This window comes from Ptychodera flava, chromosome 8 (genome assembly GCF_041260155.1).
Source record: "Ptychodera flava strain L36383 chromosome 8, AS_Pfla_20210202, whole genome shotgun sequence".
NCBI classification, from domain to species: domain Eukaryota; kingdom Metazoa; phylum Hemichordata; class Enteropneusta; family Ptychoderidae; genus Ptychodera; species Ptychodera flava.
The window spans coordinates 2658400-2685327 of NC_091935.1; the positions used below are offsets into that span (position 1 = coordinate 2658400).

Sequence of the window (26928 nt, forward strand, 5' to 3'; positions counted from 1 at the left end):
GTTTTAAGAAACTGTACATTAAAGTCTCCTGTCATGAGGATTCTCCTGTTCCTCGCCTTCGTGGCGATTGCGAGTGAGTACGATCCCTGTGTTATTGATTGATTTCATCAGTATCATATGTATTGACTTTGATGTGGAAAGTTTTCTATTCTAGTGACTAGTTTTACTTTTTTCGGTGATTTTTGCTTCTTCACAAAACAACCTTTATGTCTCTTCTATAGCACAGTTCATCTCACTCAAATAGATCGACGAGAATATGTTTGCTTTTAAGTCGCAAAAAGCAAGTTTAAAAAGACACTTTGTATCATGTATAGACTTCTGTTGAAATGTGCGGTATACGATTAACCATCAGCGTTCGTTTTGGACTGTTACAATACGTGATATGACATATATGGATGATAATTGCCAGTCGTTGAATGAATATGTACATTTTTTAATGTTTTGCATCGTCCGATATTTAGGACATTATGTGCTTCATTTAAGTATATTGTTACTAACATTATGAATTCATCATAAAAATCCTCATAAATAACTGGACTTTTCCCCATTTTCTTTCTTCGCCTCTATCCCGGCCGTTGGTGTTGTCATCGATAGATTGCGCAACAGCCGGACCATGTAAGTACACAGTAATTCAAGGAAAGAATATTAACTGTTTTCGTTGAGCCACATTTATCAGAGATGTTGCAGAAACACTCTGGTTTCCATATTCGGTCTATAAGGACGACTGAGTATGTATCAGAGCGAAAATAGTTTCCATATATATAATGTGTATTGTACAAGAAATTGAAGACTTCGATAGTTTTCCACTAAGAGGATAGCGCTAGTGCAGATTTAAATGGAGTTGTATAATCTGTAGACCAGAATACAAATGCAGGCACACACCGAAATTGTGGAATATCTTGTTTCCTCATGAGGGTTATATTTTGAATTGTTTGAATATTGCCATTTCAATGAAATTTAGCGCAGATCAATGGCAAATAAGTTTATCTAAAGACCCAGCAAAGTCAAATTGTAAGTTAGTTTCATCTTCAGGCAAACGTGATTGAACGATTTAAACCAAAGAAATTGCATAGGTGAAAATTTACGTTTTGGGGACGGGCGGGTGTGTGTGTGTGTGTGTGTGTGGAGGGGGGGGGTAATGGTAATGCAGCTTCATCCATTAGAGAATAGGAATTGTATTCCTTTACCGGCAAGACTTCAAAAATATTGCCCGAGAAACGCTTGGAATCACATAAGCTGAGCAGAAAGGACAAGGTGTCACAACCTTTTAATCTTTGAACTCTCCGTCCGTCACGCAACCGACGGGACCTGATATGTTTGTTCATTCTACTTATGTAGAATGCACCTCGCGGACAGTTATTCGGACCCTCAAAGTTTTCCAATATTTTTCTGATCTACCACTTGTATGCGCTCATTTTGCAGCTCTTGGAGTAAGTAAAAAGTGTCACTGTCTTATTTTATGAACAATTGAAAATTTATTTTTTTTCCATAGAATTCATACCGGGATGGCGGCCATTATGAATTTTCATTTAGCGGTATATTTGGTAATTTGTTTCTCTCATACCAAAATTTGCACGGTGACCCTTGATTTTATTCATGATTTTGATTGATAATGGTTGAAAGTTTGTTTATGAAAATTTTAGGAAAAGTCTGAGTCATTCACCTTCGAGGTGCCCACACCCTTAAATCGGTATCTTGTTCATTTATTACATATATCACTCTCGAGTCGCACACTACAAAGCCGCAGACACCAAATAAAATGTCATGGCGTATTTTCCCATTTTCTGTGTCTCAGATCTGAAGCACCGGGTGGGCACGAAGTACCGTTATGAGTACGAAGGCTATGTGCTCAGTGGTGCCCCACGCACGAGCAGTCTTTACTCTGGCCTGAAGATCCAAGCCAAACCCGAATTCAGCATCTTGGACGATGGACACATCATGATGAAGGTGAGAGCAAAGTTACAGTTTTTGCCTACGCTCTAAATATCCATCCTTCTTTTCTGTGCGGAAGCATGCAAAAAAGCATCCTGCCACTTTTCACTGACGCAAGTTAAAAACAAATTTAAGTGAATTTTATCAAGGCAATCTCGCCTTCCCTTGGCAGTATAATGCAGGTATGCTCAAGATGAAAATTTGAGAAATTTACAGAAACATTTCTTTGATGTTTTTTGATTTGCACAGGTTCGTAGTCCAAAGATTATGACGTTCAACGGTACCTGGCCGGTTCAAGATTTCAAAGATGCTCCACACCTGGAGAGAACACTTGGACCACTCATCGAGACACCGGTGAAATTTGAATACAGCGAAGGTTTGGTAAGTGTCATTGTGCGCACGCGCACAACTCATACTGCATAAAAACCCAATAGTACTTACTGTATTAGCATGGATTATTGCCTGTATTATAGCTGAAGAGTGCATATACAGATAAATACAGTCAAGAATCCATTTCTTATATTCAGCAAGCCCGTATTCATGTGGATTCGTGTGAATTCACGAGTATTGTTCTAAGTTACAGGCAACTGATTAATGTGAATTTATCTGTATTATTGCGTCTATATTGTTCATTCCACTTCGCTGGTAAAATTTAATTTATACATGAATGAAGTTAATCGATATGAACGTTAGGAAAAATTACTTGTCAGGAAAAAGAAGCCTGGCACGACAGTCTACAGACGGTGATGTGGCAAACAAGAATTCTATGGTATTTACGCTCATAAATGAAACGACAAATCAAAATAACAACCCACTAACTTACATCGCAGAAAGAATAGTTTTGACAAAACCGAGAGAAATGAATAGGAAACGGAACAGAATACATGAACTCCATTTCACAAAATCAAAAAACTGAAATTAAATGCCTTAAAATATTCTTTGCTTTTAATCGCCTTTGATGTTATAACAGCTATTGGACATTGATTTTTTTCACCATGATCTGTTGTTGAATTGTATCCCTTTAATTTACATATTTTCCACTTGCACCGTTCCTTTAGGTCGGTGAAATTAAGGCACCTGCTTCTCTGCCGGATAATGTTGTCAACATCCATCGAGGTATAATTAACTTCTTGCAACTCACCACTGACGTGGTAGCGAAAGACTATTACTTCAAACTCCAACAGGTAAGTCGTGAAATACACAAGGCTGGCATGCGCGGAAGCGCAGTTAAATAGTTCAAGAATTCATCCAAAAACGACAAAAGGATTTAAAATTAAAAATGATCCTTCATTAAAAAGTTCCACTAAAGCTAAGTAGCTGCATTTCGGTATGAAGAATGTGTGTGGATACGATATCCAATGAGTTGGACTCCTTTCAAATCGGAATTTTCAGCATGACACCCAAAACGTCTTGACAATGCAGTGGAATTTAATGGCACGATAACATTTACGATCATGTGTCCATTTCGAGGAAACTCAATTAAACTGTTGTGCCTTAACGATCAGAACACTGCAGACTCAGTGCTATTTCTTGATTAGCTAAATTCATGACATTTCTTTCACTACATTGACCAACTCAGTGACCCGGCTACATTGTGTTTTTATAAAACTCGCAAAGGATGACTTAAAACTCCACAAAGAAAAAGCAAAGAGTGATAATGATAATGATGATGATGTTGATACTAACAGCCGCAAAGACCAAAATTTGAGGACAGATAAAATACAGAGTGATGACAAAGATTAAAAACAGTTCAAAATATGAAGCAGAGCACTTGTCGATCATTAGCAGTATAATTTAAGATAATGAAGGTAGTTGTCTACGTGATGAGATATCCACTAAATAGAAAATTTGTTACGAATTCTCGCTGCTCATGGCACAAAAGTATTTCTAAACCTATTTTTGCAGCACCTAATTGAGTGATATCTGGTATCAGACCTCATTTTAGTGAAATTGCTATTCAGTGGATGCATTTTGTCAAAAATATAATCGTTAATTTGTTTTTTATGGATATCATGCACGAGTCGTCAAAAGAAAACCATTATATGAAAAAATAATATTTCATAACTTTATTAATATGTAAGCCACACTAACCAAAGTGCCATTTGCACATAGTACCTGTCTACCAAACCTGACTTGGATCCGTTCAAGCGTTTTTGAGTTATTGTGTGAACAGACAGATAGACAGACAGACAGACAGACACACAGACAGACATCGTACGACATTAGTTCGCGTGTGTGAACACCTGAGCTAAAAATGGTGCGTCTTGAATATTCCTAACAGTTTTGATGACACGATTTATCTGATTTTGATTAGAAGAGGTAATGCTACAGCCTCAACAGGAAATACAATAACAAAGAAAGACTGAACCGTTGATCAGTAAAACTATGAAAATATTCCCTGATACATCAAATCTATGCACCTTGCACCATAGATACATTCTTTGTTGACATTTACGGTTTAACATATTGATATGACAACCCAAGAAACCATGTTTGTCAGAAGCATCCTCAAATATTTATAAATGTTTACTCTTTCATTCCCCTCACCTTTATTGAACGGAGATAAATGGATTTTGTTTTTCCTGAGATCAGTCATTGCTTTTATTAACTTTACATTCAAAAACAAGTTTTTACCATCACACCATTTGAATCAATCTGTTCACTTCTTGCTCGTAAATTGTGTCCTGATCTGCTGTTGTGAGTCCAGTTAAAGCCTTGTCGCCAGCAGCAAAGTTGTAAAGCTTACCATTACTGTTCGAGTACAATGGGATGTATAAATAGTAAATAAAGAAGGGAATATCCACGAGCCTTAAGGAGGGTCGGTATTTGTTAATCGAATATGCGATCGCATGGAATTTACCTTGAAAAGCTACGGTCTCCTATACAAAAAATGTGCAACCCGACGAATTGGTTGTCTATTGAAAGAATGTCATTACTTAACATTTGACGAATTTTCCCCTATCCACTCTTTACCATGTACCAAATTTCCATGTTTTCCTAACGAAGTAACATTAAAGCATTTCAATTCTCTGTGTTTCAGATGGATATCGTCGGCATCTGTGAGACGGCCTACACGGCCTTTGACATCTCGCCTGGCGTTGTCAGAGCCGTGAAAACCAAAAACTACGAGAACTGCATCGAACGTCCAGCGATTTATCAAAACATCTTCCGTGCTAACCAGTACCATACCGATCAGGTAAGCAAGTTACTTTATTGTTTTATCGTCAGAACACGCTGCATGTTAATAAACACCGTCTGTTAAATTCAAATGTACCCGAAACCTATAAATACGATTTACGTCACCGAATGACTTGCGTCGGTTAAAGTGAAATAATATGAACAACATGCTTCATAATCTTTATAGGTCCCAGCCTTGCATTCAGGCGCCGTTTTCACTTACAACTTGACCGAGAAAGGCGATACCATGATTATCCGCGATGCATACTCCCAGGAACATAACGTTTTCAGTCCCTATGCCGAACAGGAGGGCGCTGTTGAATCTATCATCAGGTATACGTCAACAATTTCACTAAAATCCTGGTATATTAAAATCCCGTCCCCTATTGCATCATTCAAAAGTTTAACTTTGTGAGGGACAAACACATACACATTTCGTTTGAAGTTAAACCACTCTTGCGATTCAGTACTGAGTTTAATTGGCCATAGTGGATATGGTAAGAGGAGATTAAGTTATCCGTATAACAAGTAGATTCGTTCGTGACTTTGAAAATACTGAATGCAAAATCGTTTACGTTTAATGGAAGTGGCTCGATCAACATCACAAAGTTATATCTTGAAATGTGCCTCTGTGACCTAGGGTGTACCCTTAGGCGTATGATTTATCCATGACGACTGAAAAGCTTGAGTTGGAGTAGTTACGTTTAGCAAAATAATTTTCAAACGGATGGTAGCCGGACGACATTGTTTAACTTGTAATTGCAGACAAAGACTACAACTTGTTGACCAAACCGCAAAAGCTGACTCATGGGAACCAACATCGGGCAACATCATCGACAGAGGAAGCCTTATGTACAAATTCCCAGAAGACAGCACTGGACAACGCAATGAACATCCTCACGGCATAAGTATTGCAGAGGTAAGGGAGCGTTAGTTATCATGGCCGGGGTGGACCGGTAAATTCCCTGTGTGTCAGTCAGAATAAGTTAATCCCTACCCATTGCACCGAAAAATTGATGATCCCCTTTTAAGATGACAAAAAAGTCATGGACCGCCATTGCTTGAGTAATGCTGCAAACAAACACAAACACCTCTGGAGGGGGGGGGGGAGGCCAATAGAATGAAAAAAAAAAGATTCTCATAATTTTATGAAGTGACCCCCTAAGAAACCCAAAATGAGTTCAAATATCCCCTTCTGACTAGCTATAATTTTGAAATCCCCCTCAAAGGGATTGGACAAAGTACAGGTGGGTCGCACTTTTGAAGGATAAATGAAATTTCACGGATGCCTTTTTTGGGAGGGTCACCAATTTTTGCACAACTCTAAGAAAGCAAAATTTGGCTGATATAGTGCTTCGTCTTATCAAACAATAATACATGGGCGTCTATTGGGCAAACTATTAACATTTTCCCATTTGAAAAATAATCTATATTTGTACATTTATTTATGTTTGATGATTTATGTAGATGTACTTTGCTCGCAGTGACAGTTAAAAGTGCGTGTGTGCACAAACATTTAATATATAGATTTAATTGATAATGATGATGCACTATTCATGGTAGCCTATGAGAAAACCATGTAATTTTTTTCAATACAAAACTAGCAATATCTATGCATTTATAGATGTTTGACAATTAACATAAATGTACTTGATTTTAATAGTGTGGTTACAAGTCGATCGATGTGTGTGCAAGAAAATTGATTTTGGATTTTCACCGAAATGTAGATTCAGTATACATGTTAGTAGTCTATAAGGAAACTATGAATAATTTTTCCAATACAAAACTAGCTAAATCTGAGTATTTACAGACGTTTTATAATTCATTTCCATGTACTTGATTAGACTAGGGTGGTTACAAGTGGATGTGTGTGCAAGATATTTGATTTTGCAATTTCACTGAAATCTTTATCAGTATACAGTGGAGTCGATGAGAAATCTATTAATAGTCGCGCCAGCGGCTTACTGACTACGCATGCGCATATTTATAATATACAGTTGTAATAGCATATTGCATCTTAAAATATTCCTTCTGTATGACGATTTTTGTATCCCGGTGTCTTTCTTCGTGGGTGTCATTGAGATATGGACGACTTGCAGCAATGTCGCGCGTGATGTTGACATATTCGTCGTATACTTTATGAATGAAGCCTGTTCGCATAAACATTCTGATATTTATGCGCAAGGCGTAATAAAGTAAAGCCTCAAAATTTAAGGTGTTTCGTTCTATTAGTAAAAATTCCCTAAAATTATGGGCATGGGTATATGATAAATCGGTTATTAACCAATATCGCCTGTTCCTTGCGTCGTATCAGCATTCGACTTAGTCTCGTGTCTGACGCAGCACAAATGACACTCATGCTGATACGACACAGGAACAGGCGATATTGGGTACTGACCTCTAATTATAAGCCAGTAAGTGTTATTATCCACCTTGTCGCTGATACAAAATATCGTTAATATCATGCATAAAAAATGGAAAAAGGGAGAAAACTGTCGTGCATATGAACGGGGGGGGGGGCAAACGTAAAGAATGCTGGGATTGAATTTTAGAAAAGCGCCTCCTGTGTCAATATCTAGATTTGAAAATTGCCAGTTTTTTGGGGGAACGCTATAGTTTTCAGCTTGCAAGTGGAAGGTGGGCAGTGCGGTTACCATTGCAATGATAATGATGGCATAATATCGAAGGCTGTTAGTAGGCTGTTATCATGGTAAAAATTGCAAATTTTTGTCCAACATTTTTACACAAATCTATACCTGCACTGCTGCAGGGTTTGACGTCGTGTACGTACGTGACGAACTGCTTTCATCAGACGGAAACTGGGCATAGTTGTCATACAAACGTATATGAAGTAACAATTAATTCTATTTTATCACATCAATACAAATAACATTGCCAATCTTAACCTTTGGCGCGACACCAAGAGCTGAGCCCTATATAATATTAATTGTTTACAATACTAATTTGACTAATTCTGACCTTTTATAGGTGTTTAACAATTAATACGAATGAACTTCATTTAAATAGGGTGTTTGAAAGTTAAGAATATGACATAAATAAAGATATTGGAATTTCACCTAAAAGTATTATTTCATTTTTCATGATAGGATACAGGTAACTGTTCAATATTTTCCCTGACAAATTTGCTATATCCCCAATTTGTAAGAAATAAGAATTGTTCATTGCCCTCGTTTGGCTCAATTTACAAGAAAACAAGCCTCAGAGTTACTAAGGCAAGATGTCCATGCGAAAGATAATTATACTTTTATTCAGACTCACAATTAAATGACTTCAGAGAATGAACTCATGCGGCGAATCATTTTCATTTCCCAGAGTATTTTGAACACAGAAACTGCTTTTTGACGGGACGGATACTTATGAAAATTAAGTGACCCCTCTCTGCTGTTTGAAAAATACATGGCTTCCCCTTGCAGTTTTAAAATTTCAAATTTCAAATTTTACCGGCCAAGCCCCGGCCGGAATAACTGAACGCTCCCTAAAATGTCTTAAAGCTTTTCTTTCGTTGATTTGGCTTAGCTTTTCAAACATACTTTACTTACTTTATACGTCTATTAGTAAGTGTAAATTATGAAACCATTATATATTAATCCTACCTGTCCTTACCTCTCTGTCCATCTGTTTCTCCCTCTCCGTATCATATAACAGATCAGCGCTGTCATGGAAACCATCATGGGTGAGATGACCTTCGACTACATCACCTCTTCAGTTGCCGGTCACTGGATACAGATGACCAAATACTTGCGCCAAGCAAACTATGAAGTCTTGATGAAAGTCTGGGAAAATTACTCAGACAAGCCATCTTCCAGGTGCGTTTCCTTTAGTAACTCAATTACTTTGACGATTCTTTATGATAAGGGCAAAGAGATACAAGGCCAAGAAAATTTAAATAAATTCAGAAAATGAGTTTTAGAGTTTTAGCAGCTGTTTTAGAGCTGGAATTGTTGACATACATATTTGACAAAAGTCCGATCTGTATTATCAGCATATTTCTTTACTGCTGATAGGTATTTTGTTTTTAGACTTTTGATATTTCGACGTTCGATCGTTTTACAATTACTTTAGGTATGTATGCAAGTTAACAAATAATTTTTATGATGGAAAAGTCCGTGAATTGCTTTTTGTATTTTTTCTGCTGACAGGAAATTCCTCATTGATACCCTACCTATAGTTGGTACAGAAGCGGCCATTGACGCCCTCCACGACATCATCAAGGCAGAACCAGCAATCATCAGGGAGCACACATCATGCATTTTCACCGGTCTCGCCTTCCCTATCGCACCAACAAAAGAGTACGTTAAGAAAGCCAAAGTAAGTCACAGCATTGGACTGAAATTATGTCACCGGTAAATTGTTGTAAATTGTTGTGAAAAAAGTCTGAAGAAAGACAAGGTTTGACAGAGAGATAACTCAAATATACCGAATATATGGGTCATAAAATGACATTTCCGTGACCTTTTGTAATACTTTCAGCCAGGGTCAAAGTAGTTACATAACACAATTTCATAACACTGTGTCAAGGCAAAGAAGATATTATAATTACCCTGTCAGTTCACGTTCTGTGTTGTACAATGCATAAGAATAAGGCAAAGAGAGCTTCTGACCATAGTTTTGACAGTAAATATTCCATTGCAATAAGTAAGTAAATATAGACTCGATATCAGAGACACATGGTATGGAAGTACTTTTGATATACTAATGCCATGTGAAGTGAGTTGCTACCGAAAAGGTATTTAATATTCTCCCGAAAACATTTGTTAAATAAATTATCATTATTTGTACCGTTCTGGCTCTCTGATGATATATTTCATTTCACACGCAACACACATTGTGGTGAGGCAGTGATCAACGCAATATGTTAACCTGTGTCATTCCGTTGACCGCCAGATTTTGATAGAAGACCCTATCGTGCAAAATTACTATCCAGCAAGGAGAGCTGCACTTTTGGCCTACGGTGGAATCGTTCACAACTATTGTCACAACAAAACAAAGTGCATCCCAGAGCTGTACGACGTAAGTACCGTTTAAAGATAGTTGCGCTTTTACTTCGGTCATGTCATGTAATGAAATGAGCTCGCTAAGTCCAATAAAAACATTGATATATTAAAACTCATATTTTTCAAAGAGTATTTCCATCGCCTAAATAGCCACTGAGAATTCTTTTTATTTTGGATGTGCTAAATAAATTGTCAAATAGCTTAGATATATAGATTGCCGGCTATGTTTTGCCGGGGAGAGTAATTGTCTCGGCACTGAAGAACTGTAGTTGCCAAACTTGAAGTCACTGGGAATCAAACGTTGAAAAGGCGATTTCTTAAGCTGTTCTTGTTCTTCGCTGATCTCGATACCAGTCAGTTACCTCTTTAACGTTTGCAATCCGCATATCTTATTTTAATAAGATTGTTGGCGATATGAGATGAAGGAGATCTCTCAATATTTCTCTTCACATTATAAAAGTAAACGATAACAATTGTACTGGTGAGGAATTCTGTGCAGATCATAGATTTTTTTCTAAAACCATTTAGCGCTAGGAGGTAAATGATTCAAATGCAATGGAGGTTTTGTACCTTGTAGCAATCGCAATTCAATTTGATGTGAAGTTTGCATATTTGTCCGTATTCTTCAAACAGTTTCTTATCGCCAAGTACAATAATGCTCCCAACGACACCGAAAAAGAAATCGTATTAAAGGCCATGGGCAACGCTGGAATGGTTGTCGCTCCGTTTATTCGCAAACTCTTCAAAGAACCAGAGAAGATGAGTATAAGGATTCAGGTGGCTGCACTTCAGGCCCTGAGGAGGCTGGCCCTGACCGATCCCGTCCGGGCGCGTGCCATCTTGTTGCCGATCTATCTGGACCCGTCCTACGACCCAGAAGTGCGTATCACAACCTGCAAACTCTTGTTCGACACGAAGCCCTCCGTGGCAACGTTGACCATACTTGCTCAGCAGTTGAACACTGAACCCAGTAACCAAGTTGTATCCTTCGTTTACAGTCACCTGATTGCCTTGGCCAACAGCACAGCGCCTGCCAATTTACCACTGTAAGTGGAGAAACCACGTAAACATCTTATGATCTCATACACTCCTGTATAGTTGCTGTTCATCAATCTGCCTCTTAAAATGATCATCCTACGAATCTTATAAAAATTATATATAATATATCCTGGGACCATGTTATAACCATGTTATTCTAAAGCATTGCGATAAATTGTGAATCAAAGGCATGACTTGGCATTGTTCAGTTCACTAGGACAGGCAAGTTTTCACTGCTATATGGCCATGCATTGAACAGTCGAGACAACCTCTTCTTCTGTGTGCATAGAACCAACATTTCTCGCAGTATTGCGTTTTAATTGTCTAATGTATTCAGCAATCTGTGTGAATAAAAGAACAGTGATGATCAGTTGCAACCACATAGTCGTAAAATCAATGTCATCTGGAATTTTTTACATATTGTTATTGAAATTCGTGTTTTTCGATGACTTACTTTAGAATATCTCTTAAACAAATCATAATTCTCTTCAAATATTGAAAAGATCCGGTATGTTCTCGAAGTTTAAATATTTCATATTAAATGCCTCAGACTATATGGTGCATCCTTTTCGAACCTTTTGTTGAAATGAGATCAGTCAATGAAACAAAACTTTTATAATAAACACCTTTTGTAATGGAAAGCGAAGAATACGATTGTTATCTTGCATACTTAGAGGGAGGCAACAGTACCCACTGTTATCTTAACATCCCCTTACTTGTTACTGAATGTCACTCAAAATTTGCTGAGATAATATTTGTGAGATGACGTTTTTTCGCTACTTGTTTCTTTATTTCAGCGCCCGTGCCGCCAAGATGGCTCTACATTTCGCCCGTCTTAGATCTGGACTCACGTTACGCTACTCCAAAGCCTACCATGTGTCTGCATACTACGGTAAGCTTTGCATCTTTTTGGTGTGGAAACTCCCTCACAAAATGAAACTGGAGACATATGATAATTCGTTCACCCTGTATCAAACCAGTTTATTGGTCTAGTTATTGTAACATGTTTAAATTCTCAATCATTGGCGTGCCAGCACAACCCATGTACATGTATGGGCGATGGGCATAGATGTTGTTGAAAAATACGAATTCATAAAGAGGCAGCATGAGCATTAATAGTAACGCGCCAGCGACTTACTGACTGGTTCATAATATACTATGCAAGCAACCAGAAGTGTTCCCAACTAAATTCATGGGCGCCGCCATGTTTTTTGGGGCGACTTGCAGCGATTTCGAAGCTGTAATCCTATTGGTTGGCTGAATCTTACCAATATAATTAAAACAATACAAATAAACTCCCTAAGTTGCTGTGAATAGTGACAATCGACCAATCAGATATAACCTTGCAAACACGCTGCGAGTCAGCCGTGTTTTTTGAGAGCTTTTAAAGAAACAAATAGGAAACGTGCAACGTACTATGTGTTCACACGTCATTTATAAAATATATAACTGCCATTAGCTAATAAATATTATTCTCCATATCGTGGTTCAGGATATCGGTATCATTACTCTTTAAAGATAGAAAAAGAGAAAAACCGTCCTTTGTATAAATGAGGACAAAGACTGGGAATGCTGGGAATAAATATTAGAGCCCCCTCTTTGTCATAAATTGCCAGTTTTTAGTTGGGACGCCGGTTTTCAGCTTGGAACTGGAAGCTTGGCAGTACAGTTGCTATTGCAACGAAAAACATGGCACAATACGTCCCTTATCAAACACATTGGGTTGTTAGTTTTGTAAAAATTGCCAATTTATGTCCAACTTTGTGACAGATAAAAACAAAATCTATACCTGCCTGCTAGCGTGTGTGAACTGTTTTCATCAGACTCTGAGGGTAAAATGGGTGTTTGATTTATTGTTTACGCAATGCGTAATGGTTCTTCTAATTTTTACAGCAAACAACAATTAATTATATTTTATTCTTTCTTATCACTTATCGTGAACCGATACTATTATTGACCATGTAAGCGTCGATTGTGCATCGTCAGACGGAAACAAAATTTCTAATCTTACCTCTCAGGAGCGCGACTCAAAGGGCTTAGCGCTATATAATATTATAGAAATAAGGGGCGACGCGCTGACCATTAACGAGCCCGTTAATTTGGCTTTCCTCGAGCCCGCGCCCACAAATAAACGTTAATGGTCAGAGCGGAGTCTGTTATTTCCATTATATTATCAGTGAACCCAAGAAAATCGTCAATATTTCCGAAAATTTCAGGAGCGAACGACAACTGGGCCCCAGAAACTGAGCTATACGCAACGCACTGTCACGCGCTGTAAAAAATTGGCAAATCCGGAGATGTTTTCAGAAAAAAGTATCTCAACTTGACCTACAAGTGCTCCATTTTATTTTGTGATTGATTATGATTTATGTTTGAGCTGTAAAGTTACGATACTTTGTTGTTAGTCTTATTATTCGTATTCACGGGCATGTAACCAAACCATTACTGTGTATTTGTGGTCAGTCACGTAGTTCAGCTCGACCAATCAAAATGCGACGGACAGGGCATGGTAATATAATTAAGTATAATGGATCAACGCTGAGCTGTAGCACATTTCAACAGTATCCTAGGGGGTATATTTGTATATATTCACAAAGTAAGGCAACCTCAAACAAGCACTGACTTGTCCCATAAGGAGAAAGTGGTCCAGTATTCCGCTGTTTCGATGTTCTTCAGAAAGTAGTTTATGATCTTCAACTTTTTCAAGGAAAGAGATGCTGCAAGAAATGCAAATGTTAAGATTTTTAGCGAATGTGTGAAGTACTGATAAAAGCTACCTATTGTCTACATCTCCCAAAAAGTTATTACATGTTAACAAAATTTTTAAAATTTATGTTTTCAGACAACTTAAGAATGGGTGGTTATATGCATTTTGACATGATCAAAAACACAGACAGTTTTGTTCCGAAACAAGTCAACAGCAAAATTAACTTGAACATCCATGGATATTCATTCGACATGATTGACGTAAGTGACTATTTTATTGTGTAAAACATTTAGAGAAAGCTGAATTTTCGTGAAAGTATCGCTTTCCCAAATTTTGGTCATTGAATCTTCCCTGTTGTAAGTAAGCTCACACAGGTATTGGGGCAAGTCTACTTTTTAGCGTTTGATGTAAAGCATACAAAGAACAAAACGCACGTATTACAATCCGCCGTTCTTGATGACTTCTAATGAAGTCGTAACAAAATCGAAAGTGGGAGGACGAGAGAGAGAGAGAGAGAGAGAGAGAGAGAGAGAGAGAGAGAGAGAGAGAGAGAGAGAGAGAAGAGAGAGAGAGAGAGAGAGAGAGAGAGAGAGAGAGAGAGAGGTGGGCATCCGGGCACGAACTGTTCACCGTTTACTCTCCTCCTACTCCCGGAATTTTATCGAATTTACCCACTAAACAATATCATGTAAACTGCATAACTTTTATAATGAAGACCTCACCAGTCCTCGTTCTCAAAAAACCGCAAACGTTGTATTGGCAGTTTGTACTCTTTCTTCCATGTGTCTGTACATTCTCTCATTTTGATTACTTTTCCATTGCCCTCTCTACTACCGTTTCTCTCTACTCGTGTTCGTCGAAAAATCTCAATATAAAAGTTTGACGTCACAACAAAGAGTAGTAGTATGAGAAGAGCGCACACAGCATTGAGGAAGCTTCCTCATGGCTATGTTAGAAATTTGAGTGATGCCCACTCATGTCTGTACTCTCACATCAACATCAAACTGGGTAGGTTTATCGGTGCATATTTTAGGACACACATGTGAATATGTAGGTCGCTTCTCTAAAACATTCCGTTTTTTTGTGTTATCTCCTCCCTCTTTAGATCGGTATTCGTGGTGAGGGCCTGCAGAAACTGATCGAACATATCACCGAACCGCAGAGTATGTTGCGAAGATACACGACCCTCAGCGATTTGATTCAGAAGAGACGCACTCAAAGGCGCGAGGAAGAACCTAGCTACACTGAATCCTATGAGCGCAAGGTGAAGCGTAACATAGATTTTTATCATCACACCCTGAATTTACAAACACATCCCTTTCACTATAGGGAAAAAGTGCGTGACTAGAGCAAGAAACTGACGCTTTCTCGCAATCAGTGAGAATCTGTTCTTATTCTCACCACTGTCGGTGAGAAAATTTTAATCTCCAATATTGGTGAGAAATGCACTCCTTGGCGAGAATCAAGTGTGAGAACAAATTCTCACCGGTGAGAATGGAAATTCTCACTAAGTACAGCGAGAATTGAAATTCATTGGCGAGAATCATCAAGACTCGCCGTTCATTGGCGAGAATCTCACCAATCTCCAGTGGAGATTAAAATTTTCTCACCGTCAGTGGTGAGAATAAGAACAGATTCTCACCGATTGCGAGAAAGCGTCAATTTCTCGCTTTAGTCACGCACTTTTTCCCTATAGTGTTTGGTCCTTCCAACTGATTAACTTAGCCTGTTCCTGAAGCGGTATTGATAACCTCGATAACTGGTAAAGGAGGTTTCCTTTGGAGCCCGGCCCGGGAACCTGGTTACAACAGTTCTTTCAAAATGGAAGACGTTATTGGCTTGGGAATCTAGCTAGAACATCGATCTATTGGGACTCTTTGTCGGGTGGTTTATATCTATAGGGACTGATTTTCAGGAGGTTTAACGTGAGGAAATAATGAATGAATGGGTGGATTTCAACTTTTGACAACTTGACAGCTTTTATGTTTAAAGGAACCATTCACATTTTCATTGTAGCTTTACAAGTACAAACCAATCGAGGAGGAAGATTCCGACTACCTCGGTACCATCTACATCAGAATTTTCGACACCGAATTGTATGTCTTCGATGTTAACAAAACAATGGTGACAGACATTGTGAAGGTCAGTAAATCTCCTAAACGATTCACAGCAATGTTCACAGTGTGACTGCAGCTGTATTAAGGTATAGTGCGAGCCTCGAAGGTGAAGACTTAAACTTTTGCTCAAACGTTTTTCAAATGTCATTTTCAACCATTCTCTTAAAAATCAAGAATGAAAATCGGTTTTTGGTACTAGAGAAATAAATTACCTAACATTTGAAATTCACATGGGCCGCTATTCCTCTTTCAACTCTATGGGAAATTCTTTTATATTTTCACTGCGTCATACGATGAAAATCTTTACACACCCCAAGAAATTCAAGATGAAGCCGCAATTAGCGGTAGATTACAAAAGAATTTAAAAAAACTATAATTATAGAGTCCGAATATCTTTCCCCAAGGTGAATTCAAGAAAAGGTAAACGATGTATCGTCTCTCAAATGTATATTTTGTCTTTTGAAATCCTTTCACTGAAGAGCGGCTCGTTTGGTCTCGATTTGGAGACGATTGAAAGGAAACTAAGCGAAGGGCTGAGTTACAAGTGGTTGAAGGTCATGCCTATGTTCGAGAGTGTTACTGCCATACCAACTATCATTGGTCTCCCAGTGAATCTTAACATTACGTCATCTTGGGTCGGTACTCTGAAGATAGACAGTAAGATGACTTTTCATATGTATACTTACCCTCTTCGCCGCCTTAACACGATGAGCAAATTTTTTCAAAGCATTTTATATATCACTCGGCATAAGCCTATTTTCTCTGAAGATTTGCATGGTTACCCAAAGGTTTTGGCTACTTTGCGAAAACTATAAAGATGTTCTAGACAACCTGAGAATATAGTTTTATTGCTTTGCCGCAAAAAAGAAATTTAGATTTTGTATTTTGAACGTATAATACATTTAGATCGATAGTCGCTCAATAGTTTCATAAAATGATTTTCGCAGGCGCTCTGATGATTAGTTCCTTACCATAAAATAAATTAATGGTTTGACTTGTTTGTAATCATTGCCATTTTGATAAGGAATCTCTTTTGTCCAGTAGCTTGTCTAGGGCCAGAGGCTGCAACGTTGAATTAGTTTTTCACAATTTCTGTTTGTATGTCAATTGCAAGTTCTTGTTCCACTCCCCAAATCATGTCAAAACACCTTATCATTTAGCCTTTCAACACAGCGTCTTTACGACGTGTAAAATGCACTGTTTTTGTTTACATTTCAATTCTTGATTTCACTGGTCAAAAATAAAAATGTAGTTTGTACGTGTACAAATGCGTGGACAAGCTGAATAACATGCATCTCAATATTTTTGGGAGTACAACATGAAACTGTAGATAACATTACAGCAAACAAAATCATCAAAAGTTACCGTAACTGGTCCTTTAAAAGCCACGCATTGTATTCCCTCCTGTCAGCAAACGTAAGGCTTATTCGCAACCCTGATGAGTCGTTTGAAACGAGTGGAGAGGGACACGTCAGAGCTGGCCAGACGTCAGGTGCATACAACTACAACAAATCTCCAGAAAGCAAGGAATCTGGTTCCAAGACAGAAGCCGAGAGCAGCGAAGAGAGTTGGTGGTCGAGGGAAGTTGAAAAATTCAGGCACAGTAAGGAGGTACAATACGAGACCGACCGAAGATATCGCAGTAGTGAAGAGCAAAGCGGGAAGTCTTACAGATCTGAATCCGAATCAAAGGAAAGAAGGATGAGAAGAATGCGTGCCTATTCCTCTGAGCCACTGCGTGGAGTTAAGGCAGAGGCCAAAGTGATCTTAAAGTAGGCAAACAAACGACTTCTACCATTTCGTAAATCCTAAGTCATGTTGCTTAAGTGACTTTGACCAATTTTTTACACCATGTTCGGCTGCGAACATAGTTAAAAGCGTTGTTTAGGTCTAGTTACAATGGTCTGTATTAGAAATATATTAAGGACATAAATATTTGTCTAATAAAGTATCTTTTTATTAGAAATATATTAAGGACATAAATATTTGTCTAATAAAGCATCTTTTTACGAGCAGTTAATGACAAATTTTATTTGTGTAAAAGTTATTGAAACCTCTGCCTCACTGTTCATCACAATCTATACGAGAATAACTCACATCGCTCTTTTATAAACGCAGTTTATTTCTTTTTAAACAAAAATGGTTCAAAGTCAAAATACAGAGGCTTACAAGATGTTCCACAGACATAGCAACGTCTTGGGTCTCTTTCTTTTTTCCAAACAGCAATGCAATGATGGTGCACGTTGCTATGGGTGTTGACGCCATTTTAATCCAGACTGGTGTTGGAATTGCCGTCAAACAACGTAGTATACTCCCGATAGCCGGTGAAGTTGGCGTTGATTTAACACAACGTCAATACTATTTGACAGCCAAGCCCGTGTCCAAACCTTTCGAGGCATTCATTTTGAGGTAGGCACTGTTTTTATTTATTTCCATCCTAGTGTTTTGACATTAAAATGAGATACCTGTAAACCGTGGGCTAGACAGTTATCTATACGAACTAGCCCCTTTTCAAAATATTCTATATACGTTTTTGTGCAGAGAGAGAGAGAGAGAGAGGAGAGAGAGAGAGAGAGAGAGAAAGAGAGAGAATCATTATTAAGTCTAGACATTTTCTTAGTCTTCATAGACATTTTCTTAGTCTTCATGACGTGCATGAAAGCCTTCTTATACGAATATGACTTTTTAAAATTTCCATAAGAACCACTGTTGGAGCGGTCTTTCACAAGTCTTTGGTACTTTTCGGAGACATTCTTATCTGGGAGAATGCAAAGTAACTATCAACGAGAGTTTAAGGTGTCGGATCCAAACTCGTCAATGCACCCTACTTCGAGGAGGGTACAAAGGAGAGAGGCACCCGTAGTTGAATGCATTATGAATCAGATGTGAAACAAAGATTGTTGCTCCAATACTTAACAGTCTACTTTATCTGATTATAGCGCTGATCTCTTCACTTTCTCCAAATCTCCTCGTGAGTTGAACGGAAACACTACAATCATTTCTCCTCCGAGAACTCCAATGACAGACAGTCCTTTCGTCAAGGTAAGCTCGTAATGTTTTGGGCTGATGATTCTTCTACATGTTTAAAGAAAACAAATTGGTGTGCGTTGATTCAAATAATATTTTTAAACCAATCAGCCGCCGGCAAACCATGTGACAAAAAGAAGGCGTAAGTTTTTTTCAATAGTTTGCATTCATTGAATAAAATATTATTGAGAATCAGAGCTTGATTTGGCCTGTCATCCTGAAAGTTAGGTCATCGTAATTGATTGTGATTCAGTGAGTGACAGGCAATGCTTGGAACTGAAAGATCTTCTATATGTGAAGGCACCATCACTTTCGACAATCAACACGAAGTCATTAAATTTTGGTCTGTATGAAGTTCTGTTCTTAAATGTGTATGCATGAATTATTTTAGACAAACCGCTTCCCTTTCTAAATGGTTTACCTACTTTCGTCTCTTGCAGAAGACACAAATGTGTGTGCCTTTCCTGGAGGAAATTGTTGGTGCTGAAATCTGCTGTAACATGGAATATGTGCCACGGGCTGGCTTTGCGAACTCTCCGTACTTACCACTGAATGGACCAATCAGGATTGCGGCTTCCTGGATCCCAGGTAATTTCGTAGTCGACTTTCAGCTTAAAAAGTTACTCACAAACGTATTCCTTGCCAAAGAATCAGTCGAACTATGCTGAGTGAGCTTTAGACACTGATAAAAGTGAGTAAATAAATAATTAACTGTGAAGGATACCTAAATACTTGAAATGCTGTCAAAATTGAAGAGGAAAACAAACTAAAGCATACCAAGTATTTCATGTCGAACTAGTAAAGTTTAAAATCCATCAGCTATCAATATATTCCAAACGCCCGACGAGTCTTAGTACATGGAATAATAAAGGAATAAAAAAGGATGAAATTAAATGTTTAAATTCATTCAAGTTGATGTGTACAACCGAATGAATTAAAATTCATAGTCTAATCAACTAATTTGATTTTGTCCAATTTTCCAACAGAGGCGGTTCCTCCACAGAAAGTAAAGATCTCTCTGACCAACAGAGAACCATTCTCATGGGAATCTATCAAACGTGGAAAACTGGATTCAATTTTAGAAATTCAAACCATCGGTGGTCAGCGCCAATCTGACGTCGAGGTCACCCTCACTTACAACGACCAAGCTGGAAAGAAGGTCATTGAACTTTCAGCTGACGTAAAGCAGGAAGGTATGTTTATGTCGTCATCATGTTAACAGCGCTTTTGAAGCATTTAGTTACATTTTCACTGAAGACAAGTATGTGTCATGTGGGCTCCCTTCTTTGGTGCCGAGCACAAGAAGAAGTACTCAAACGAGATACCCGCCATAGAAATATATTGCACAGTGAGGCAAGTTGAGATACTGGCTATTTTCGTTGCAAATGCAATATCGATAAACTGAAATCGAAGCTGTCGCTGGTTGCTGTGGACATAACGAAATGAACGGCAACATGGCGTAGAAAACAATACGTGCTAAGGGTTCTCAAGTTATTGCTACCACACACAATATTTATAAACGTAATATCATGCGAAAAGTAATATTATCCAGGTTTCAAGTTCAAAATTTCTCCGGCCATTGATTCATATCATGCAAAGAATTGTATGATATAGTTTTCGACCTTTCATGTCCTTTATTTAGCTTTACAATACGAAAAAGCGTATAGGTAATTGCCCGATGTAAAAGTCACTTTGAAAGAGAGGCAAGGTGTTAGAGATAAGCTTACCGTAATTGATATCTTCTTTAAGTTAGTACACGCCACAAAACTGAAAGTTTTAAACCTTTGCTCAAATTTACCCTAAGAAACTAAAACGGACGATTTTCACAAAAGAAACCAGATGTTTAAAATGTCACTTACTCCAACAAGCCTCAAAATGAGTCCATCGCAAACAAGATTGCATCACATTTTACCTCACTCATCAAAAGCTAGGATGAGAGCAAGAACATATGCGTAATTCGTATTAAGGTAGAGTTATTTGCCTCAAAAGTGAAAGACTTAAACTTCGGCTTGATGAAACTTTCAATCATTCCCTTACAAATCAAGGAAAAAATTCAAGGGGCGCTATAGAAACATATTACCTAACATTTGCCGATATATGAAATATAAAATGACCGCCATCCTGTGTTAACTCTATGGGATTAATGAAATTTTCGATTGTCGAAAAATTATGACAGTCAAAATATTGTTCACTCCAAGAGCTTTAAAACGAGCCACTATGAGTGGTAAATCAGAAAAGGACTGTAAAAAAATGACAGTCAAAATATTTGTCGACGAGGCGTATTCTACCGTAAGGTACGTAAAAACAGTGACACAGTTACTCATTTAACTTTGCAGAGAGACAGAAGATGCGTCTTACGTACACTTCCCAGGATGTCTACAGGCAGGCCGAGCTGCTGGTTGCCATGGGACGTAACTACGAAGAATACACCATGAAGAACACGTATCTGGTCGAGAAAACACCTCAGATCAAACTCAACATTAAATCAACTATCAACTCTATCCCAGAGAGACTGGTGCCAGCCCTTGAAATGTAAGCATCACGTCAACTCTATGCGCATCTTGACATTTTAAAGGGACAAAGTCGCCTATTTTTAACGAATTTTGTTTAATACAAGATACTACTTATACTGTTTGACATGTTTAAAGACATTGAATGAATGGGTGACCATGCATATATTCGACCCAGTTTTAGACACATTTAATGAAACAAGCGCAAAAATGAAGTAATGGTCATGACCATTAATTCATTTTCGCGATGGTTTCATGTATCGTGTCTAAAACTGGGTTTGAATATATGCATGGTCACCCATTCATTCAGTATCTTTCAACATGTCAAACAATATTAGAAGTATCTCGTATCAAACAAAATTCATGAAAAATGAGCGACTTTGTCTCTTTAACGTTGAAAATTTCGTTAGCCAAGATTGGCGGCATACCAAATAGCACTTTCAGAGTTTTTATTTTTTTCTCAGTTATTGAAATCCCAAACTAAAATAAAGTATATACTTTCTGAAACTACTGAGATTGGGAAATCTGACCGTGCACAGTATATAGTCATTATTTGCATAATAGTCTCGTGACAAGCGTTTTGCTGAACCTTCCAAAAATTGAATTTTCCTCCCTTTAGTGAACATGGTGCAAGATACCCGGTTTAAATTTGTGTATTGACAAGCTTTGGCAATACCCTTCAAATCCGTGTTTGGGACTTCTTTCATATGCCTGTTTTATGCACTGTTTAAGGTGTTAGACTAAGGTGCTTTTCAAGGAATTGTAATTGTCGTACCATATAATTTGACTGGAGACTCGAAGAATAAATCGCAGACAGGGGTTTAAAGGGTATTGCTACCGCTTGCCAATGCATAAATTTCAACCGGAAATCTTGCAGCATGTTCGCTATAGGGAGGAAAAAAAGCGATGTTTGGAAGGTTTAGCAAAGGCTTGTCACGTGACTATTATGCAAATAATGACTGTGTACTGTGCACGGTCAGATCTCCAATATCATTGCTTGCAGAAAATATCTACTTTATTGGGTTTGGGACTTCTATAAGAATGAGAAAAGAATAAAAATCTGAAAGTGTCTATTTAATATGTCGTTACCTTCAAAGGACGGTAGCTGTGGCTCTTGTGATTGACGTTCAAATCAAAAGCAGTGAAAAATCATCAAAAATTAAAGTTTACTGATCCTTTAATTACAAATTTTGGGGGACAACAAACATTCTACTCCTGACTTTTCGTCGATGACTCAATAAATTAGTGTATTTTCGTCATTTTCACAGGATCAAAATGTACCTTGAGACCTACGTGTATCTGTATGACATTGCCGAGGTATCTATGGAGAGTAATGCTGCAAGGACACTCGAAACTAACTTAATCTTGAGAAGCCCAGATATTCTTGACGTTCAAGTCAAGTTACCAGGAGTGACGATGATTAGACGAAGAATGCGTTTGCCAGTTCCAATCACGGAAGTCCCTGGCCCTCAAACTCACATCATGAGAAACGTTGTTGACACCATGAAGAATGTTATCCAAAGTCAATACGGTGAGACTGAAATACTCAACACCAATAAGATTTCACGTTAGCACGTAACTACATGTGTTATGGTTTTGTATAATAGAACAGATCTATACATTTTCTGGGCGGCACGTTGTCGCAAACAGAACGTGCACTCTCATTGATCACTTCAATGTGGAATAGTTTTTCCCTTGCTGTAACGTCGATATAAACGCCCAAGATATGCAAAATCTAGTACTCGAAATAGTATTTTATCTTCTCCAAGCAACAATTTGTACACATTTTCACATACTTCCAGCGATCATATCTTCGTGACAAAAATAGCCTTGCTAAACTAACAAAATTTTATTTTTGTTTTTCTTTGCTCACATAGCGACTTGCAAGGTACTAAACAACCAATATGTGACGTATGACAACGTCGCGTACCATTATCAACCACCTGGTGACTGCTACCACGTTTTGACAAAAGATGGCGCCGAGCGCGGGAAATTCATGGTTCTTATGAGCAGATACGAAAAAGACCCAACAAGGAAAATCATCAAAATCCACGTCGGAAACAAGTAAGTCTATTGTCATGTATATACACCAGCTTACAAGTTGTTTTGGACGTACTCACACTGGCAAGGCTAACTTTCTTGGTGTGCTTAGCGCGCAACTTTGTAGAAACTGAAATTAAGCATAATGATCGTTGCGGATTTTGTGAAAGCGATATAAAACAATAAACATAAGTTCCATTAAAAACACTAATCAATAGTGCAATAGTGCAATTTACGAGATTTCGGATGACTGTGATGGTTCCAAGTACGTATCGAAAGTCAGAGCCACAGCCGGTAGGTATGGCGGAAAAGCTTTCTATCACTCATCAATTGGCAGCCCAAATTGGCATCCAACTAAAGCAAATAGGACAACAAATGCAAAACTATAACGAGGTCTCGCAAAAATGGAAAAAGATCAGAAGCCCAAACATTACAACGAGGTATGGCTTCACTTTCTACCAGTCAGACCAAGCTTTGTAGTTTCATATTTGCTACAGCTATAACAAAACGGCGCATATGCCTGACTGTACAAAAGAACGTAAATCGTTTAAAAATACAATCGCCTGCTCACATTATTGCTCCCCAGAAACGTGAAACTGCTGCCTGATATGACCGTCGAGGTGAACGATAGGAAGGTCAACGTACATGAAAATCAGAAATATGAGAGTGAACGCGAGTTCTCGATCTATAAATATCCACAAAACATCACATTTGAGGCCTATATCGGCCTGCACATCGTCTATACTGGTAGGTATTGTTTCATATATTTGTCCCTCATCCTGCAATATTAGATACATCCAAGCCAAAACACTTACATATTCTAGGATAGCCTACGAAACCTCCGTCATTAGTTGTCAGAAATGTCAAAAACAGCCAGACTGGAAAATACTGGAACCAGAATATGCTGTAGTACAATACAATATCGGGAACGTTTTCATTTGTATGTCATTCGAGGACCCCTTAACGGTAGGCCCTGATTGATGCAATGAGGATGCAGCTCATTGTAATTCTTCAGGTGTGATCTGAATCACCTTATAATTGTTAACTTCAGGGACAGTCCAGTCTAAATTGAATCAACATATATAATATATAACATATATATATATATATATATATATATATATATATATATATATATATATATATATAACATATATATATATATATACAGACGAACAGACATTATATACATATATATATATATATATATATATATATATATATATATATATATATATGTATATAATGTCTGTTCGTCTGTCTGTGTACATATACATACCTGTATCTGTTTGTGTCTTTGTCTTTGACTGTGTCTGTGTGTCTGTCTGTTTACATGTAATTAGAGAAAATGTTTGTTTTTTGTTTCAGGTGAGAACATTTTCATCAGTGTCCAACCAATCTACCACGCCAGAACAGTTGGTCTTTGTGGCAACGATGATGATGAACAAATTGATGAATTCGTTTTACCTGACCATTCAGTCGTCTCTGATCCCACCGTTTTTGCCCACTCTTGGATTATCAAAGGAGAAAGTTGTTCTGATGGTGAGTGGTAGCGGTAGTCTGGTGCAGTGTGTGGAATATTTGCATGTAATGTGTCAAGATGAACTTCTCTCAAGATCAGCGAGCTACGAACGGTTCGCCTCTACATTGTTCGAGTATAATTAAGGAAAACATTGTTTTCCAAACACTTTGTTTGGACATTGCTTTACTAGAGTTGTTACTATTGACACTTTCCTCACATTCTCGTATGAATTGACTGATTTTGTTGCCTTGACTTGTTTTAATGCAAAATCTCGTTTTCTTATCATTCTGTAGTCAAAGCTTGTAAGTTGGCACCTAAATACAAAATTATCAGCGAATACGTAAACGATGAATATCAGAAATGTTTCAGCACCGTACCAGTGAGTCACTGCCTGAGGGGATGCGAACCAAGAGAGACCAACACAGTGACGGTTGGATTCCACTGTGTGCCTGCTGGTAAGCGCTACAAAGTCTTGGTTCTCATTTCGCACACATAAACTGCAGTGGGACTTTTTCGGCAGCCTTCTGGGAAGGCATCAACAGGGAGGTTTTTTCTTGAAAGTTTCAGTGTACGCAGTGTACACGGAGAAACATTTTTTTTAATCTTACGAGAAAGAAATGCAATAAAACACTGTTCATACAGATAAGAATATCATTTACTATCAAGTTTCCTGGTCTTTCGGAAAACATGACTGCAAATCACAATATTTCCTGTCCTATATGGTACGAAACCATACTTTGATCGAACGCTTTGCTTCAGCCAATCAACTCACCGCATTCTGTGTCGAATCGCAAATGTAATTTCTTTGAGCAAATATATGACTATTTGCGTCAAAGTGTTGAAGTTTGAATGGTAAAGATCACACAAAATACCAGGATGTAAAGTTATCAAGGAACGATGGAATGGCGAACTACCGATGATTGAAATGTATGCTTTAAATCTATGCTGTCATTCAGTTACAACATAAATCATGATGTGAGTGAAATTAAATGTTTCGATTAAGAAACCATGGTGTTCTGTTTTCTCAACAGAGTACTCAAGCGTCAGTGACACTGAGCAAATGATCATGTCCGGCCAAACCGAACATCTGAACCTGGCAAGCAAGAGTATTGACATCTACAGAATGGTGGAGGCTGACGTTGCATGTGACTGCGATCGCTGTCCCAATCTGCCAAGGCCATACTACTAGTGACGTCACCAAAGCTGTGTGACCTTTGCCACCGACGTAGCTTGATTAATGTGATAGGTGTGGTGTTCTTACGGTTTTCGTCATTTAAACCACCCAAGTCACCAAAGTCACATTTATTGCAGTAATAAATCGAAAATTCTTTAATTTTTTCAAAACCTTCAACACCATTTAATTTGTATTAGACATTACTGTTTTACTTTATCCATTTTGGAGTTTGATTAAAAAGGCATTCATGGCATGAGTAGTCACAACTGTTTTATTTGTGTACGTTTAATAGCTTGGGTTCAGATTTTCACATATTCGTGATTTAAATTTGATATTTTGTCGTTCATCACCACGTTTGAAGCTATAACTTTCGTGTCCAAGCCAAAAGAACACACAAAAGGGAATCCATTGAATGCTTTGGTAGCTTTATCTTCAGACGAGGTTTTGACTGTCAGTTTGAAGATAGTAGTGGTGGTAGTAGTAGTAGTAGTAATAGTTTTTCATCTATCTTTATTTCACACAGGTCCCTACATACTAAAACTGTAAAATGAAATTTTTACATTGCCAGGAACCAAAGGAAATATAAGATACAAATAAAAGGAAATCAATTCAAAGTGACGGGCGGCATTGTACAGAAAACGTCATAAATGATAAAATTAAATATCAACA

The 26928-nt window shown here is 37.9% G+C and overlaps 1 protein-coding gene across 1 annotated transcript; it reads left to right on the plus strand.

Moving 5' to 3' along the window:
- LOC139138188 (vitellogenin-like) lies at positions 1 to 26512 on the plus strand. The gene is made up of 29 exons (XM_070706446.1): positions 1 to 73; positions 595 to 615; positions 1796 to 1947; positions 2182 to 2313; positions 2991 to 3116; positions 4973 to 5128; positions 5297 to 5442; positions 5875 to 6028; positions 8776 to 8936; positions 9270 to 9438; positions 10015 to 10140; positions 10758 to 11170; positions 11960 to 12054; positions 14005 to 14129; positions 14975 to 15133; positions 15886 to 16011; positions 16466 to 16643; positions 17398 to 17758; positions 18210 to 18395; positions 18926 to 19028; positions 19454 to 19601; positions 20000 to 20206; positions 21350 to 21545; positions 22792 to 23054; positions 23401 to 23587; positions 24150 to 24310; positions 24932 to 25105; positions 25379 to 25540; positions 26117 to 26512. Exons 1-29 carry the CDS (start codon positions 34 to 36, stop codon positions 26272 to 26274), a joined length of 4785 nt encoding a protein of 1594 aa, XP_070562547.1. The 5' UTR covers positions 1 to 33; the 3' UTR covers positions 26275 to 26512.
- The last annotated feature ends 416 nt before the right edge of the window (positions 26513 to 26928 follow it).

Bases quoted from the DNA above. Each gene is read 5' to 3' on its own strand.
- LOC139138188 (XM_070706446.1), top strand. From the start codon at position 34: ATGAGGATTCTCCTGTTCCTCGCCTTCGTGGCGATTGCGA. The intron at 616-1,795 runs GTAAGTACACAG...TCTGTGTCTCAG, and splicing joins TTGCGCAACAGCCGGACCAT to ATCTGAAGCACCGGGTGGGC. The intron at 24,311-24,931 runs GTAGGTATTGTT...TTTTTGTTTCAG, and splicing joins CCTGCACATCGTCTATACTG to GTGAGAACATTTTCATCAGT.